Source organism: Protopterus annectens, chromosome 17.part0, assembly GCF_019279795.1.
Source record: "Protopterus annectens isolate FY-2018-M chromosome 17.part0, PAN1.0, whole genome shotgun sequence".
In the NCBI taxonomy this organism is placed as follows: domain Eukaryota; kingdom Metazoa; phylum Chordata; order Ceratodontiformes; family Protopteridae; genus Protopterus; species Protopterus annectens.
The window spans coordinates 618382146-618397337 of NC_056751.1; the positions used below are offsets into that span (position 1 = coordinate 618382146).

Genomic DNA, 15192 nt, shown 5'->3' on the forward strand with positions numbered 1-15192 from the left:
TATCAAAGGAGAGATTACTGTCCACCTGTGTCCCAAGGTCTCTTATCACACTTTCAGTGTTAAGTATACTACTGCCTATATTGTAGTTCATGGGTACAGAGTTTTTACCAAAGGGGATGACAATGCACTTTTTGGCATTGAGCTTGAGGCCATGGCTTTGATACCAGGCATCTGTGTCAGTGAGGCCATTTTGTAGGATGTCCACATCGTTAGTAGTTTCGATTACGGCTCCTAGATTGCAGTCATCTGCGAACTTCATTAGCCAAAGACCTTCTGTGTTAGCCTGTACTTCAGGGAAGTAGATACCAAACAGGACAGGACACAGGACTGAACCCTGTGGTACTCCACTTGTCACTGGTCTGAAGTTGGATTTGGAGTCTGCTACTTTCACAGTGTGGGTTCTGTCAGTGAGCCAGTTGGCAACCCATCTTGTGACATTGGGATTTATACCTAGTTTAGTGAGTTTATCTATAATTCCACAGTGGGGGATGGTGTTGAAAGCCTTGGCAAGATCTAGATAGGCTGTGTGAACTACCTTACCCTTGTCTATGGCTTTGGTGAATGCTTGAAAGAAGTCTATCAGGTTTAGGAGACATGATCTGCCTTTTACAAACCCGAACTGGTTGGGGTCCAGAGTAAGGAGATTACCAATGTCTTTGTTTATAAGTTCCATGATGATACGTTCCATGGCCTTGCAGACCAGGCTCATCAGGCTAATGGGGCACTAGTTCCCAGGGTCTGTGGTGGCTCCCCCCTTGTGTAGTGGGATAACCATAGCTGTGTGCCATTCAACAGGCACAAAGCCTGAGGTGAGGCTATGATTGAACATGGTACTTAGGTGTGGTGCCAGTTCGTTCTGTAGTTCATGTAGAATGCAGCCTGGGATGTTGTCTGGTCCCATGGATGCTGTGTTCCTGGCTTTGGAGACTGTGGTTTTTACCATGATGACAGGAACTTTGCATTCTTCCGGTATAGAGATGGGCTCTTTCATAGGTGAGAGGGGGGTAAAGTTAGCACTGAACCTATCTGCCAGGATGTTGGTAATATCAGTTGGGTCTGTATATTTACTGCAATTGTGCTGTAACTCAGAGCACATCTGAGTGTTGCCATTGATATTTCTGACAAAGCTATAGAATGCTTTGTGGTTGTCTTTAGAATCAGTGGCAATTTTGTTTTCATAACTAGCTTTGGAAGATTTTATCAGGGATTGCAGCTTCTTTCTGAGGCTGACCAGGGAGCTCCTCCATTCATGGGATTTTACTCTCTTTTGCAACAGTTTCTTTCATCTGTTGTACAGTTTGTTTATGGCAGGGGACCACCAGACTGGCTTCCTTTTCTTGGAGGATAGCTTCTTGGTTCTGTTTGGGATAGCACAATCCATGCACTCATGTAAGTGCTTATAAAGTGAAATTATGTAGGATTCAGTAGTCGTAACTGTATTGTCCATCTGCATGGGTGTCATGAAGTTCACCACTTCTGTCTTAAGAACATGAAGTTGGTTTTGTAGAAATTTTTTAACATGTTTTCCTTAATGGGGGGTGGGGGCAGAATGTGGATAAGTAGGGTAAGTAGCTTATGGTCGGATCGGACAAATGAGGCATTGACTTCAGGTGTGGAACACTGGTCACTCAGGACAAACCAAACCCCATAACCAACACAAATAAACACAAAGTGAGCTAAATGCTACTCATTGCCAGAAGTCGCAGCCTCCAAATACACACATTTGAGACACTTCTCAGTATGGAGAATATTGATATCTGTGCAGTAACAGAAACCTAGTTCAAGGCTCCAGAGAGCACACCAGCACTACCAGGATACTACTCATTCCATACCTTCCAGCATCAGAACCTGGATCATAGCACACAGGGTGGGGATGTGTCCATATTCATCAAGGATACCTACACCTCTCTCTACATCCTCTCTACAGGATATGTACTCATAGAATATTGCACAGCAATGTTCTTCCCACTCCACATGGGCGGGGCCACCAAAGACCCTTGGCATTCACACTCTATGAGCCTGATGAGTCTGATCTGCAAGCCAATGGAGCCAATCATAATGGAAGTCTACAATAAAGACATTGGGAACCTTCACACAGTTGAGCACACCCAGTTTGGCTTCGTCAAATGCAGATCACACCTTCTGAACTGGATGGATTTCTTTGAGACAGTTACCCAGGCTACAGATGACTGAAAGGAGCTCCACACAGCCTACCTATACCTCGCTAAGGCCTTTGACACCATTCCCCAGTCAGGTATCATAGATTAACTCACCAACCTGGGCATGGATTCATACATCAAAAGATGGATTTCAAACTGGCTCACAGATAGATCCCACAAATTAAGAGTTGCTGGCTACATGTCAGACTCTACACTGGTAACAACTGGTGTCCCCCAGGGTTCGGTCCTGGGGTCCCTCCTGTTTGGTATAGACTTCTCAAAAGTACATGCTAACACAGGAGGGTTGTGGTTGACTAATTTTGCTGGGAACCATAAAGTGTTTGCCATAATAGATTCCCCAGATGACACAAGTATTCTCCAGAAGGGACTCTATGAGACAGATGTGTGGTGTCAGAATCACGGCATCATGCTCAGTGTGAAAGAATGCATAGTTATCTCCTTTGGGGAAAACAAAGTACCCACAAACTACCACATAGCTGTTACCCCCTAAAAACTGATAAGGTAATAAGGGATCTGGGGACACAAGTAGATAGCCATCTTTCCTTTGACAACCATGTTGCCAAAGTGATTAGGAAATCCTATGTGGCCCACCTAATCAACAAAGGGTTTGCATCAGGATCAAAAGAGGTAATGGTGGCCCTCTATTCTTAAGTCATCAGACCCATCACTGAGCACAATGCACCATTTTGGATGTACTCGACTAAGCATATCCAGCAGCTGGAGAGACCACAGAGGTACCTCACCAAGAGGATTACTGGCCTCAAACAGTTGTGTTATGCAACACAACTGGTAAAACTAAATCTGTTCTCCGTTGCATACCGCCTATTCAGAGGCACACTCTGCCTAACATACATAGCCATGTCCAACACATAACTGTTGAACATGGTCCATCTACAGATAACAAAATTGAGTCGCACTACACACTCCAGGGATATGAACCTCATCACAACAATGAATACAACATGCTGGTGGGATAGAGTACCATCCCAGACACTTGCCTTACTGTGGAACAGAGTCCCGATGTACATCAGACAGTGCCCCTTGCTGGCACTCTTCAATAGGAATCTTGATAAGTGGATGGGAAACAGACAATTCACACCAGACATTACATCCGCAGGCCCACTATAAAGGGGCTTAGGGTACTAACTATTAGAACTAGGGCTTAGGAGACTACCCAATGGGGTGGTGACAACTGCACAACTTGCCTAGGCTAATATATGCCTTTGTGAACATAGTCTACTACATACCTATGAACCTATGTGACAGGTACATGTCTACAGATAGTAGATGTATACTTCATTGTACAGTCATGTTGTACAGCAGGCACATGCACCACATACACTGTAATGCTTACAGATACTGGTGGCTATTATGTAAAGTTGGTGAGATGTGCACCTCATATCTTTTGTGCCATTGGGATGTGTGCTATGTGGGACAGTCCTGGATGGCTCCCTGTCATGGTCACCCTCTTACACACATTTCTGCCCATCCATCTTTGGCTTATTATACTGTGTTCCCCCTACATATATATAGGTACATATGTAGGTAACAGGCTAGCTGCCTGAAGGCATATATTAGTATGGCCAGAGTGTGCAGCTATCACCACACATGGGGTTAGTTCCCTATGCCTCTGTGTAGTAGAGCTGATGAAGTGATCCATGGTGTGACAGTTCAGTTTCACATACACTCATCAAGGATCCTCTGGAAGAGTGTCAGTGAGGGACTCAGCTTAATTTAGGTTGGGAGCCTGCTCCAAAGCAAGGGAAGTCTGTGAGTTAGTAATGTGTCCCTCCAACATGTTCTATTTATTGTAGTGATGATGATATCCCTAGGGCATGTGGCACAGTGAACTTGGGTTTACTTCAGATAGAGCATGTACATCAGTTCTGCATTGGACATGGACCTGTCTGTTGGACAGAGATCACCTGAGAAGACAGTATGCAACAGAGAACAGATTGAGTTAACTTTAGCCTTGTTGCATGGGGAAAATGTTTGAGGCCAGTAATCCTCTTGCTGAGGTACTTCAGTTGTCTTTCCAGCTGCTGAAGGTGCCTAGTCAGATTCATCACAAGTGTGCCATGATACTCTCTGATGGGTTTAATGACTGATGAGTAGAGGGAACCTCCTTTGACCTACATGCAAAGACCTTGGCAATTTGTGAGAACACATAGCATAATTTTCTAACCACTTTGTGAATGTGTTTCTGGAAGTAGAGATGACTATCCACATGTGTCCATAGATCCCTTATTATTACCTCCATATTTAGGGTGTTGGCACCTATGTGGTATTTGTATGACTGTAGCTCGAGGCCATAATTTTGACACCACATCTGTCTGACTGAGACCATTTTTAAGGATGCCTCTGTTGTCCCAAACATCGATTATGACAACCTTTTTGCAGTCATCCACAAACTTTGCTAACCATAGCCCTTGTGTGTTTGACTGTATTTCTGAAAAGTATACACCAGACAGGAGGGGACCCAGGACTGAGCCATGGGGGACAGCAGTTATTACCAGCTTGCAGTCCAACAGGGAGACCACACTTCTTACCTTGTGGGATCTATCTGTGTCCCAGTTGGCAATCCATCAAATGACATACGTGTTTATGCACAGGTTGTTGATTTTGTGGATACGACATGTGTGTGGGATGTTGGAAAAGGGCTTTTCAAGGTCTATGTAGCCGTGTGGAGCTCATTTCATTGATGTATGTCCTGGGTAACTGCCTTGAAAACTGTCTAGAAGGTTTGGGGACCATGATCTGCCCCTGACCAAATCAAAATGGGTAGGGTTGGGTGTTTGTAGGCTCCCAATAGCTCTGTTTATGAGTTCCATAATGATGGACACCATGGCCTTGCAGATCAGGGATATTAGGCTTATAAGACAATAGTTCCCATGGTATGTTGTGCACCAACACTTGTGGGGTGTGCCAAACGTTGCTGTAACCCATTCATTAGTTTCATATCCTGTACAGAGGGTGAGTCTCAACAGACTGTTCAGGTGCAGGGTCTGTTTGTTTTGGAGTTCACATACGACACAGCCAGGGACACCATGTCATCCCATAGACACTGTGTTTTTAGGTTTGGATAGAGCTGTTTAACCATTGTATATGTGATTTCTGGCTTTTCACAATCTCTAGGTATGGTAATGGGCCCTTTTGTCAGTGAGGGGGGTACATATGTGTGAACCTGTCTGACAAGAAGTTGGCAATGTCAGTCATGTACATGTATTAATTTACACTTTGCACTGACAAAGAACATATATGAGTTTATGTTGATATTTATGACATAGCTAAAGAAAGCTTCATGGTTCTCTATGGACTCTTTGGCAATATTTTTGCCAGAACATTGCTTGGATAATGTTAGGAGTGCTCATTGTTTCTTGATGATACTGATCGGAAATTTATTGATCTTCTTTGGATTTTCACTTTCTTTGAACAACTTAAGTACTTGTATTACATAGTTTGATTATGACAGGGGTCCAATATATTATATGGGTCTGTTTTCATATCACTGTGTGCGCAAGGCAGGATTGGTGAACAGTGACAAGTGTCTGGAGTAAGAACTGCAACTGCCAGATATGTGTGGCCCACTGCTGTACTCAGACATGTCCTAAGTGTGTGAGCATGCCCAGTATGACCTTTCAGTATGTTGCTGACTGACATTTGCTTTGTTTGTTTATGTGTGTGAGCATGCCCAGTATGACCTTTCAGTATTTTGCTGACTGAAATTTGCTAAATTTGCTTGTGTGTGTGAGCATGCCCACTATGGGCATATATACTATATGTTTTTGAAAAATCAAGTTGGTTTTTACTTCAGGGCTCACCTTTGTGTTCTACATCAACAGGAAGCATGCTGTGCCTGCAGGGCTTCCATGAGTCAGTTTGCATAGACTTATCAACATTTCTACATACGGGGGGTAACTATTATTTCTACATTTCTACCCGGAGGGGGCACACCTGATTGTTACTGTGGGTGTACATAGGATGAGGGGTACACCTGACACTTATACACATTTGCTAGGCCTGCACTGCTATGTCAGGTACTCCATTTCAGTCTGTACTGTTGCCTATCATACTAGCTTGAGGCATACCACTGTACTACATACCCTAGCTTCTAATTACATGCATATTAGTGTGTGACTTCATAGCCTACCCAACCCATATCACACTGCCTGGCCTGCTGTTATCAGTCTGCATAGGCCTTGGGGGAGGTTACTCATATGCCTCTTCAGAGGTCATGATACAGCATTTGTTTGTGTTTGCATTTGTCTACAATTGTCCTGCTGGCTGTGACTGTTAGGTATGTGACCCCCCCCCAACAACTGGTATGTGTGAGTGACTTAAGTTGTGTCTGTGTCAGTGAAATTCTGTCATGGCTTAGTGGTTCAGTACTCTGACTATAGTACACAGTATCCTGAGTTCGAGCCCTGTCACTGCTTTTTATTTTTCTGCTAGGCAGACCTGACTGGTTAAGGAACAGTAAAGCAGGTGTGAGCGAGTTTACCTGACTTTGCTCAACTTTGCCCAACATTGCCCAACTTTGCCCAACATTGCCTGACATTGCACTGGTTAGTGCGGTGCGCAGCTACACCCAATTGTATTTAAATATTCTCAATATTGGTAAAATGTGCTTAGCAGTGCTTTATATTGCTTAAAATAGGGCACTCATGCCTCAGGTAGTGCTGCAGGGCTGCCTATGTCGGATGCACATAGTACACTCCCTATACATGTTTGAAAACAGGTAGTGTCAAGTTAGGCATCCCTTTTACTGTATGTGCAAGTCAGAGAGAGGTGTCATTTACAGGGTTCCTACTGAGTCAATGTATGTGCTATGCATTGCCTCTTTGCCAAGGCCAGGGCATACTGGGCACACCTCCTTCTGCCTACTGGGGCAGGCTCAGGTTCTTCCTCCTCTGAGTCACGCTGTGCCTGTGCAGGCCTTGGCAATGGTGGGGGGCTGTTTGGCCCTGCCTCATGCTGTTCCTGCTGCAGCTGTTTCCACAGGATCATATTGTGTAGCACGGCACATACCATAACAAGTTGGGTATATGTAGTTGGTGAGTACTGCAAGGCTCCACCAGATGTGTCCAGGCACCGGAACCATGACTTGAGCATCCCAAACACTTGCTCAATTATGTTTCTTGTTTGTGCACGTGCCTCATTATGGAGTTCTTGTTCAGGTGTGTGTGCATTTCTGATGGGTGTCATCAGTCATGGCTCCAGTGCGTATCCAGCATCCCCCACTAGGTGACCATAAGGGATGTCCCCATTGGCAAATCTCTGGTACAGCTGTGTAGGATGCCAGATGTGGGAATCGTGATAGCTTCCAGGGCAGCCAGCACACACATTCATTATTATGTCCTGGGCATCGCACACGACCTGGCAGTTGGTGGAGGGGAAGCCCTTGCAGTTGATGTAGACTCTACCCCGCTCACCGAGTGGTGCTTTGATGCATATGTGCATGCAGTCTATTGCACCCACTACCTCAGGGTATTCTGCTATTTGGTGGAAAAGATGCATATTGCTAGCCAATGCCTCACGGGAATTGGGGAAATATACGTGGTCACTGACATGTGCTGACATGGCATCCAGGAACTGGTGGAGTACCCTGGATGCTGATGCCTGTGAAATTCACATCATATCACCAGTTGGTATTTGTAAGGTACCTGTAGCTAGTATTCTTATGCCAACACATACCTTGGTATCCACTGGGATGGGTTCCCCTCTGTTGGTTCTGTGTGTGAGGCATGGACAACACAGCTCAAGAATTTGCTGTAGGAGGTCTCTGTCCACCCTATAGCACTCCACTATCTCCAAATCATGTAGCCCCTGGTAGGTTACCCTGGGTATGTACACTCTTCTCTGTCTCCTCACTGTGGGTTGCTCAGCAGCATTCACAACATCATCACCCTCAGCACCTTGTACATGTTGGTTTATGATAGCAAGAGCAGCCCCTAACATTTTGTCTGACTTAAGCTTTTTAAGCTTTTCCTCTTTGTATACTGCTGTGTTGCACTTGGGAAAAAACAGGGGGGAATGCTGTTTGCAGAGTTTAAAGTACTGGGCTGGGCTGGGCTAGTCTGCTGCCTGTGTAATTGGCTGATTCTGATATATTTCACCTGGCAGCTCTGCTCGTTCTTCTTGGTTAACTTCCTACTACTTCTTTTCCTTCTTTGCATTTCTGTTTCTGCCCGGGGGAAGCGCCATGCAAACAAGCACAAACACGCACACACGTGTGCACATGCTGTGTGCATGTTTGCAAGGAGTTTCCTATCTTTTAACATTGTGCACCTTTGGTTTGAGGTTTTCAAATAGGACAACTGTAGGTATGCCTCTTGCAATCCTGAACAACTCAAAGCAAACATAAGCCACTGTGCTCCAATTAGCTTACAGTCTGACTGACACACCTCCTCATGATGTCACCTATATTCTACTCTACTACTCACCTACTCTTACTCTTACACTCTTGGGACATGGCTCACATGCTGGGGAAAATTGGGATTCACTATCCTTATCCTCATTTGCATAGGATTGCCTACTAATGCATGGTTACATCTCTGACACTGAGCTGCCTCCCTTAGCAACCACTACTCAGTGGCAATGTTGTCTTGTTGTCTTCAGCCTGCAATTCACCTGCAAGGCAGAGTAAGCTTTTTAGTGAAAATGCCTATTTTTGGCTTTTTTAAAATTATTTTCTTGTTTTTATAAGCGTTGCACATTTGTGCTGTGCTGCGCTATGCTTAAACATCGGAGATCGGGAAAAAAAGTTAAATTGTTATATTTTTAAACATTTATAAATGCCAATGGTCTTATATTTGGCCATTGCCATGCTTCCTCAACTGTATGCATCCTTTATTTGGAGCTGTCATAGTTTCGTTTAGCTATTTGCAGAATGGTACTCCGTTACCAATGGAGTACATTTCTGCAGCTAACATTAATCTTCCACAGACAGGTTAGTGTTTCCTGGATCGCAAATTTATGGATTTCCCCAGCAAATGAGGTAATTTGCATACCATGATGCTGTCTGTGTAAGAGTAGCTTTTGCAGCTCTCCGTGGTCCACCCTGTACCTGGATCACACGGCAGACATTGCCGCAGTGAGCTCCTACACTCTTCGTGCACTCCATGTAAGCTTTCGTAAATCCGGCCCAACTTCTTTATTTTTGTTGATCAGTATTATCAGCAATGTTGGGGTGTTGCAATGGGCACCCCATGTGGAAATACATATGCAAATTTAAGTCTTGCCTGTTGGGAGGATACGATGGTTTATGGCACAAATAATGCTTGGAAAGATTTTATTTTATTTTATTTTATTTTATAGCAGGTTTGTTGATGATGTGTTACTGCTATAGAGAGGCACAATGGATGAGCTTTATGCTTTTGTGAAATATTTGGAAAGCAGTACTCCATTTTTAAAGTTTACTGTTCAAGTATATGACAGGGAAATTGAGCTTTTGGACATAAAGCTACTGAAATTAGATAATGGTACTATAAGCACTTCCATTCATCAGAAAGCATGTTGGAAGAATGGATTATTGGCTAGAGACAGTATACACCCACCACACATATTGAGAAATATAGCTAAAGGGCAGATTTTGAGAACTTCTAGGTTATGTACTGAGGATAACATCTTTGTGAAAGAGACCAAATATCTAAATTCCTGATTACGCTCTCATGGTTACAGAGAATGAGAGATAAGTGATGCAATGACTGGTTTCAATGCATTGAGAAGACCCCGAGGAAGACCTTGTTTAATAACAATGATTTTCAACAAGGTGGACAGGAATATCTGTTGGATAAAAGGATGCTTCAACCTGACTGGACAAAAGTTATACTGAAATATAATAATGACATTATTGGGGTGTGTGACATCATAAAATATAAGTTGAAGATTATTTTAACTGATAATAAGATAAAAAGATAGTGGGAGATGTACCCTCATTTGGCTTTAAAAACAGCTTAAATTTAAAGCGACTATTATGTAAAGATGGTTTGCCCACAGAACGAGCCGCAGGGTCTAAGAAAATTGGTACTTTTCCTTGTGGGTGTTGTAAAGCCTGCAAGCTAATCAGTGTTGAGAATACATTTAAACATCCAATCACACACAAGATATACTGCCCTCATTTACATGCTGATTGTGTCACTAAGAATGTGAAATCTTGCAAAATGTAGAAAATGCTTGTCTTTCTATGTAGGAAAAATGAATAGATCGCTCAAGAATTGGATTCTACAACACATGAGCGATATAAGACTGGCTTCACAGCATAATGCTCTAGCTCAACATATGAAGCAACATAAAAATCATGTTTTTTTTGTTTATGGTTTTAAAGACTCAGCAGGGAAAATATGAGAGGCGGAGACATACTAAATAAAACAGAAGTGACTGAATCTTATTGGATGGCAGACTTTCAGGTGGACAAATACTCTGGACTGAATGGGGTTGTTCCGATTAAGCCAATTTTAAAGGGGCATAGGCCCATTTTCTGAGTCTAAGTGGCAGCTAGTTTTTTATATATGGTACAGACGGAATCTGATCGGTAGGATCTGAAGAAGGGTAGTTTCCAGAAAGCGCTTATCCATTTTTAATTGAACTAGTGCCTCATCGTATTTTATATTCTTTATATTTCAACTTTGTTGTGTTGTTTTTATTAAAGTTTTCATTATATGAGTTACAGTGCGGTGATCCGAGTGTTTATTTTACACATACACACACACACACACACACACACACACGCACACACACACACACACACACACACACACATAATCACACTCTGCTCTTGACATGCCAGATCAGCTATCAGCTGCTTTTACACAGTCACTGCCTTCCCACTCCCTTCTCTAAAAATCATCTGAAAGAAATTCTGGTCACATTAATCCATTTCAACATCTCTCTCTCTCTCTCTTTGTCTATCCTCTTTTCTCTCTCTCACACACACACACACACACACACACACACACACACACACACACACACACACACACACACACACACACACACACACACACACACACACACACACACACACTCTCTCTTAAACTCAAACATTGCCCCTAAAAGTGATATCAGAGATCATTTTTTGTGCGTGATTCTTGGCGTCATTTACTTTTACACACACTGTCATCTTTCTTTCTCAAAATAACAGCTTTCTGAATGGATATACCTCTAATATTTGATTATCTAGTTATCTAACTTTTGATTAGGAAGACATATTTGCTGCTAAGTACTTAAACATACAAGCCCATTTGCCATTTTTATGAAATGGTGGTTACTTTATGTGGACACTCAGTTGTTAGCATTGCCTATTAGTTTATGTGGTGTCATACTAGTGTTTTAGTGAAAAAGAAAAAAGATCCATCATGCAGGATATTGTTGATTTCCTTATCGAAAGCTGCAAAATACAGCTTTAATTGGACATAAGCACTGACACCAGCTTAATGTAAATAATCAGTAACTGTGCTTAAGGTACATAGCACCAGGCCATGGACTAGGTAGCAATGACCTCTTACCTGTATGGAAGAGAATGAGAAGGAACACCTATTAGGAGTATCCAACTTCCCTTCTGAGTTCATTTTGAGGTATTTTTGTATTTTTGACTAGTTATTTCATTCCTGCATTAATTGCAGCTTACTGATTTCTTATTTATCCTTAACCTATTTTGCAACAGTGCACTGGTTCTTCTTTCATTTCTATAATAGCTTCAGGATTTGAAAAATTAGAAAAGAGAAACACAAGAAAGTCAAATTACCTGTGCATCTCAAGTTCTAGCACTTTTGTTTGGCACTGAGATAACTTGTCATCTAAAAACCCAGGTATATCAATTTTCTTCCAGAAATGCCATTAAGGAACATTTCACGGTGTTGCTTTAGCATATATAGAAATTAATGTTAATTTGTGTCATGCTTGTATTGATTATCATTTTTTTTTTAGATTCTACTTTCTGCTTACAGTGCTTGGAAGATCACTGGCCTAATGCAAAACAGACTGTATGTATTCCAAAAACTGTGGAGTTTCTCTCATACCAAGAAACACTTGGAACTGCATTGGCAGCCATCATAGTTATGTGTTCCTTCCTTCCGTGTGGTGTGCTGCTCTTATTTCTCAAATATCGAGATACCCCAATTGTAAAAGCTAACAATCGGGAACTCAGTTACAATCTGCTTTTAGCACTGTCATTGTGTTTTCTCTGTTCATTGATTTTTATTGGACAACCAAATCAAACAACATGCTTACTACGTCAAGTTGCTTTTGGTATAGTGTTTGTGCTCTGTGTCTCCTGTGTGCTTGCAAAAACTATTATGGTGGTTATAGCTTTCAAGGCAACAAACCCAAATAGTAAGCTAAGAATGTGGGTTGGTTCTAAACTGTCAAAAAGCATAGTGGTTGTATGTACATCAGTGCAGTTGCTTGTGTGCATATCTTGGTTGTGTAGTTGTCCACCATTTCCACAAAACAACATGATGTCCCAGAAAGGAGTGATAATAATTGAATGTAATGAAGGGTCTCAGGTGTTCTTCTGGTCAGTGTTGGGATATATGGGCTGTTTAGCTTTCCTGTGTTTCATAGTTGCATTCTTTGCTCGAAACTTGCCTGATAGTTTTAATGAAGCAAAGTTCATTACATTCAGCATGCTAGTTTTTGTCAGCGTCTGGCTGGCTTTTATTCCAGCTTATCTTACCTCTAAAGGAAGATACATGGTAATGATGGAAGTAATAGCCATACTGTTTTCGAGTTTGGGTTTACTTTTTTGTATATTTTTCCCTAAATGCTATATAATTATGCTTAGACCAGAAATAAATACTAAAGATTATTTAACTGGTAAAGCAAATCTGAAAACAGTGAAATGATCTGAAATGTTTAAACTGCTCTTTGAAGCATTGTAAAAACAGAATTACATACATTTTTGACTCAGACAAAATCACTGAACCATCACAGAGACTATCAAGTAATATATAAAACCACCTTGGAAAACTGTTTTGGAAATCTAATAGTGCCATGTGTTTGCATTATCTGCATGAAGTGCAAGTAATATAAAAATAAGATATCATGTACTTATACTAAATAAACATAAAAATATATACATAATTAAAGAGGTTCTGCTTGATGTTTTTTGAAAATATATGTTTATGCAAACACCTCAGTTCATTTATTTGATGTCTGCATCTGCTATCCATAGTTTGTTTTCAATACACAGTTGTACCCTGAACAGACGTCAATGTTTATTCTGTGATGATGTAGTTGTGTTGGCTATCTACTGAAAATTATGCCATCTGTGTGTGTGTGTGTGTGTGTGTGTGTGTGTGTGTGTGTGTGTGTGTGTGTGTGTGTGTGTGTGTGTGTGTGTGTGTGTGTGTGCGTGCATTTGTATGTATATGCACACCCATGCTTTCCCACATATGTGTGTGTGTGTGTGTGTGTGTGTGTGTGTGTGTGTGTGTGTGTGTGTGTGTGTGTGTGTGTGTGTGTGTGTGTGTGAGAAACAGAAAAATACATTGCTTAGTTGTGTTCATTACAGCCTTGACAAGTACCAAAAATGATGTCATAGAGACAAGAAGGATAACAGCAGTTAATTATCACTTGCTCCACCTATGGAGTCTGCAATTTCTGACCTATAAGTTGCACTTTCTTGATAGGTGTACCTTTTGCCTTGCTCTCTACCTTTGTATATAATGTATGGGAATTGATGTATATTCATTGAATCTGTTCTTGTGTCACATCTCGGAAAATGATTCTGCAGTTTCAAGAGGAAGAGTGTTACAGATATCAACAATTTAATTCATGTAAGGATACTTCCTGACACTACTCTATGGTGACTTCCTAATATCCCCTACACAAACACACTGAAGGCCCCATCACTTTACTCAGTATCATATAGACTACTTAGAGGCAACTTGTGCCTGACCTACAGACCAGTCTCAGACCCTGCCTTAATGAAGCTGCTGCATATCCACAAATGCAATGGGACAAGATTCACTCCCTCTAGGGATATGAACCTAACCTGCAATATTAACAGGACATGCTGGACAGACAGATACGTCTCCCAGAGGTTGCCACTCCTCTGGAACAAACTCCTAATTCATGTAAAACAGAGCTCCTCAATGACCCTATTTAAGTGCAGCCTGAATAATTGGATGGGAAACCATAAATTCACACCCAGGGGTTTCACCTATGTCCTTCTTAGACAGGGGCAGCTGTTGCTGATCTTTGATTTGTGTGCAAATATAGACTATAAATCCTGGTCAATAAGAGAACAAGGGTATAACATGGTTAGACTTGTAGAGGCCTTAGGGCCAATAGTCTAGTAACTTCCTGTGATCTTATGATCACTACTGAGTTCACTGCTGTTACTGTTCTAGTACTACTTCCTGTTTCTCCAGTATATCCTCTCTTAAAAGGTGATGACCTCTTGCCATTTATTAATTCCTCTGAGATGTGTATACATATTGTATCATAGTCTCCTCTCCATCTTTTCTTCTGTGTGCCTACAAATTTCTAGGACTGACACCTTTTCAGGTATCAAAAGTCAGATTTTTTTTATGAAATCATAAGATTTTTGTTGGACAAACCATACTCACAACAACTGCAAAGAACTTGTTTTATTTATTTATTTATTTATTTATTTATTTATTTTTTTTGCCAAAGTAAAAACTAACTGCTACAGAATTTTTAATTGTTTCTATTAATGTGTTTCAGATACAAAATAATTGTTTTATGTGACTGTTAAAAGAAACGTTTGAAATATTTTTTCTAACATACTGGGTTTTTCATGCCTTTTTTAGTTGCCTGAATATGAACTTTTCTGGATTCAAAATAATTGTTTTATGTGACTGTTAAAAAAAACGTTTGAAATATTTTTTCTAACATACTGGGTTTTTCATGCCTTTTTTAGTTGCCTGAATATGAACTTTTCTGGATAAAGAGGGACGTGTCTTAACCCTAAAGACTCCCTTCTACCTCATAAGTGCTCTGCTGCAGCCCCTGTACTGTTTTTGTTAATCTTCACTAAACATAGGTT

The 15192-nt window shown here is 41.4% G+C and overlaps 1 protein-coding gene across 1 annotated transcript in view; it reads left to right on the forward strand.

The window, feature by feature from the left end:
* Positions 1 to 13024, forward strand: part of LOC122791477 (extracellular calcium-sensing receptor-like) — a 289465-nt gene extending 276441 nt beyond the window's left edge. The window contains exon 6 of the mRNA XM_044059219.1: positions 12108 to 13024. Within this exon, the coding sequence (XP_043915154.1) occupies positions 12108 to 13024 (917 nt within the window). The remainder of the gene's footprint in view (positions 1 to 12107) is intronic.
* Positions 13025 to 15192: the final 2168 nt, after the last annotated feature.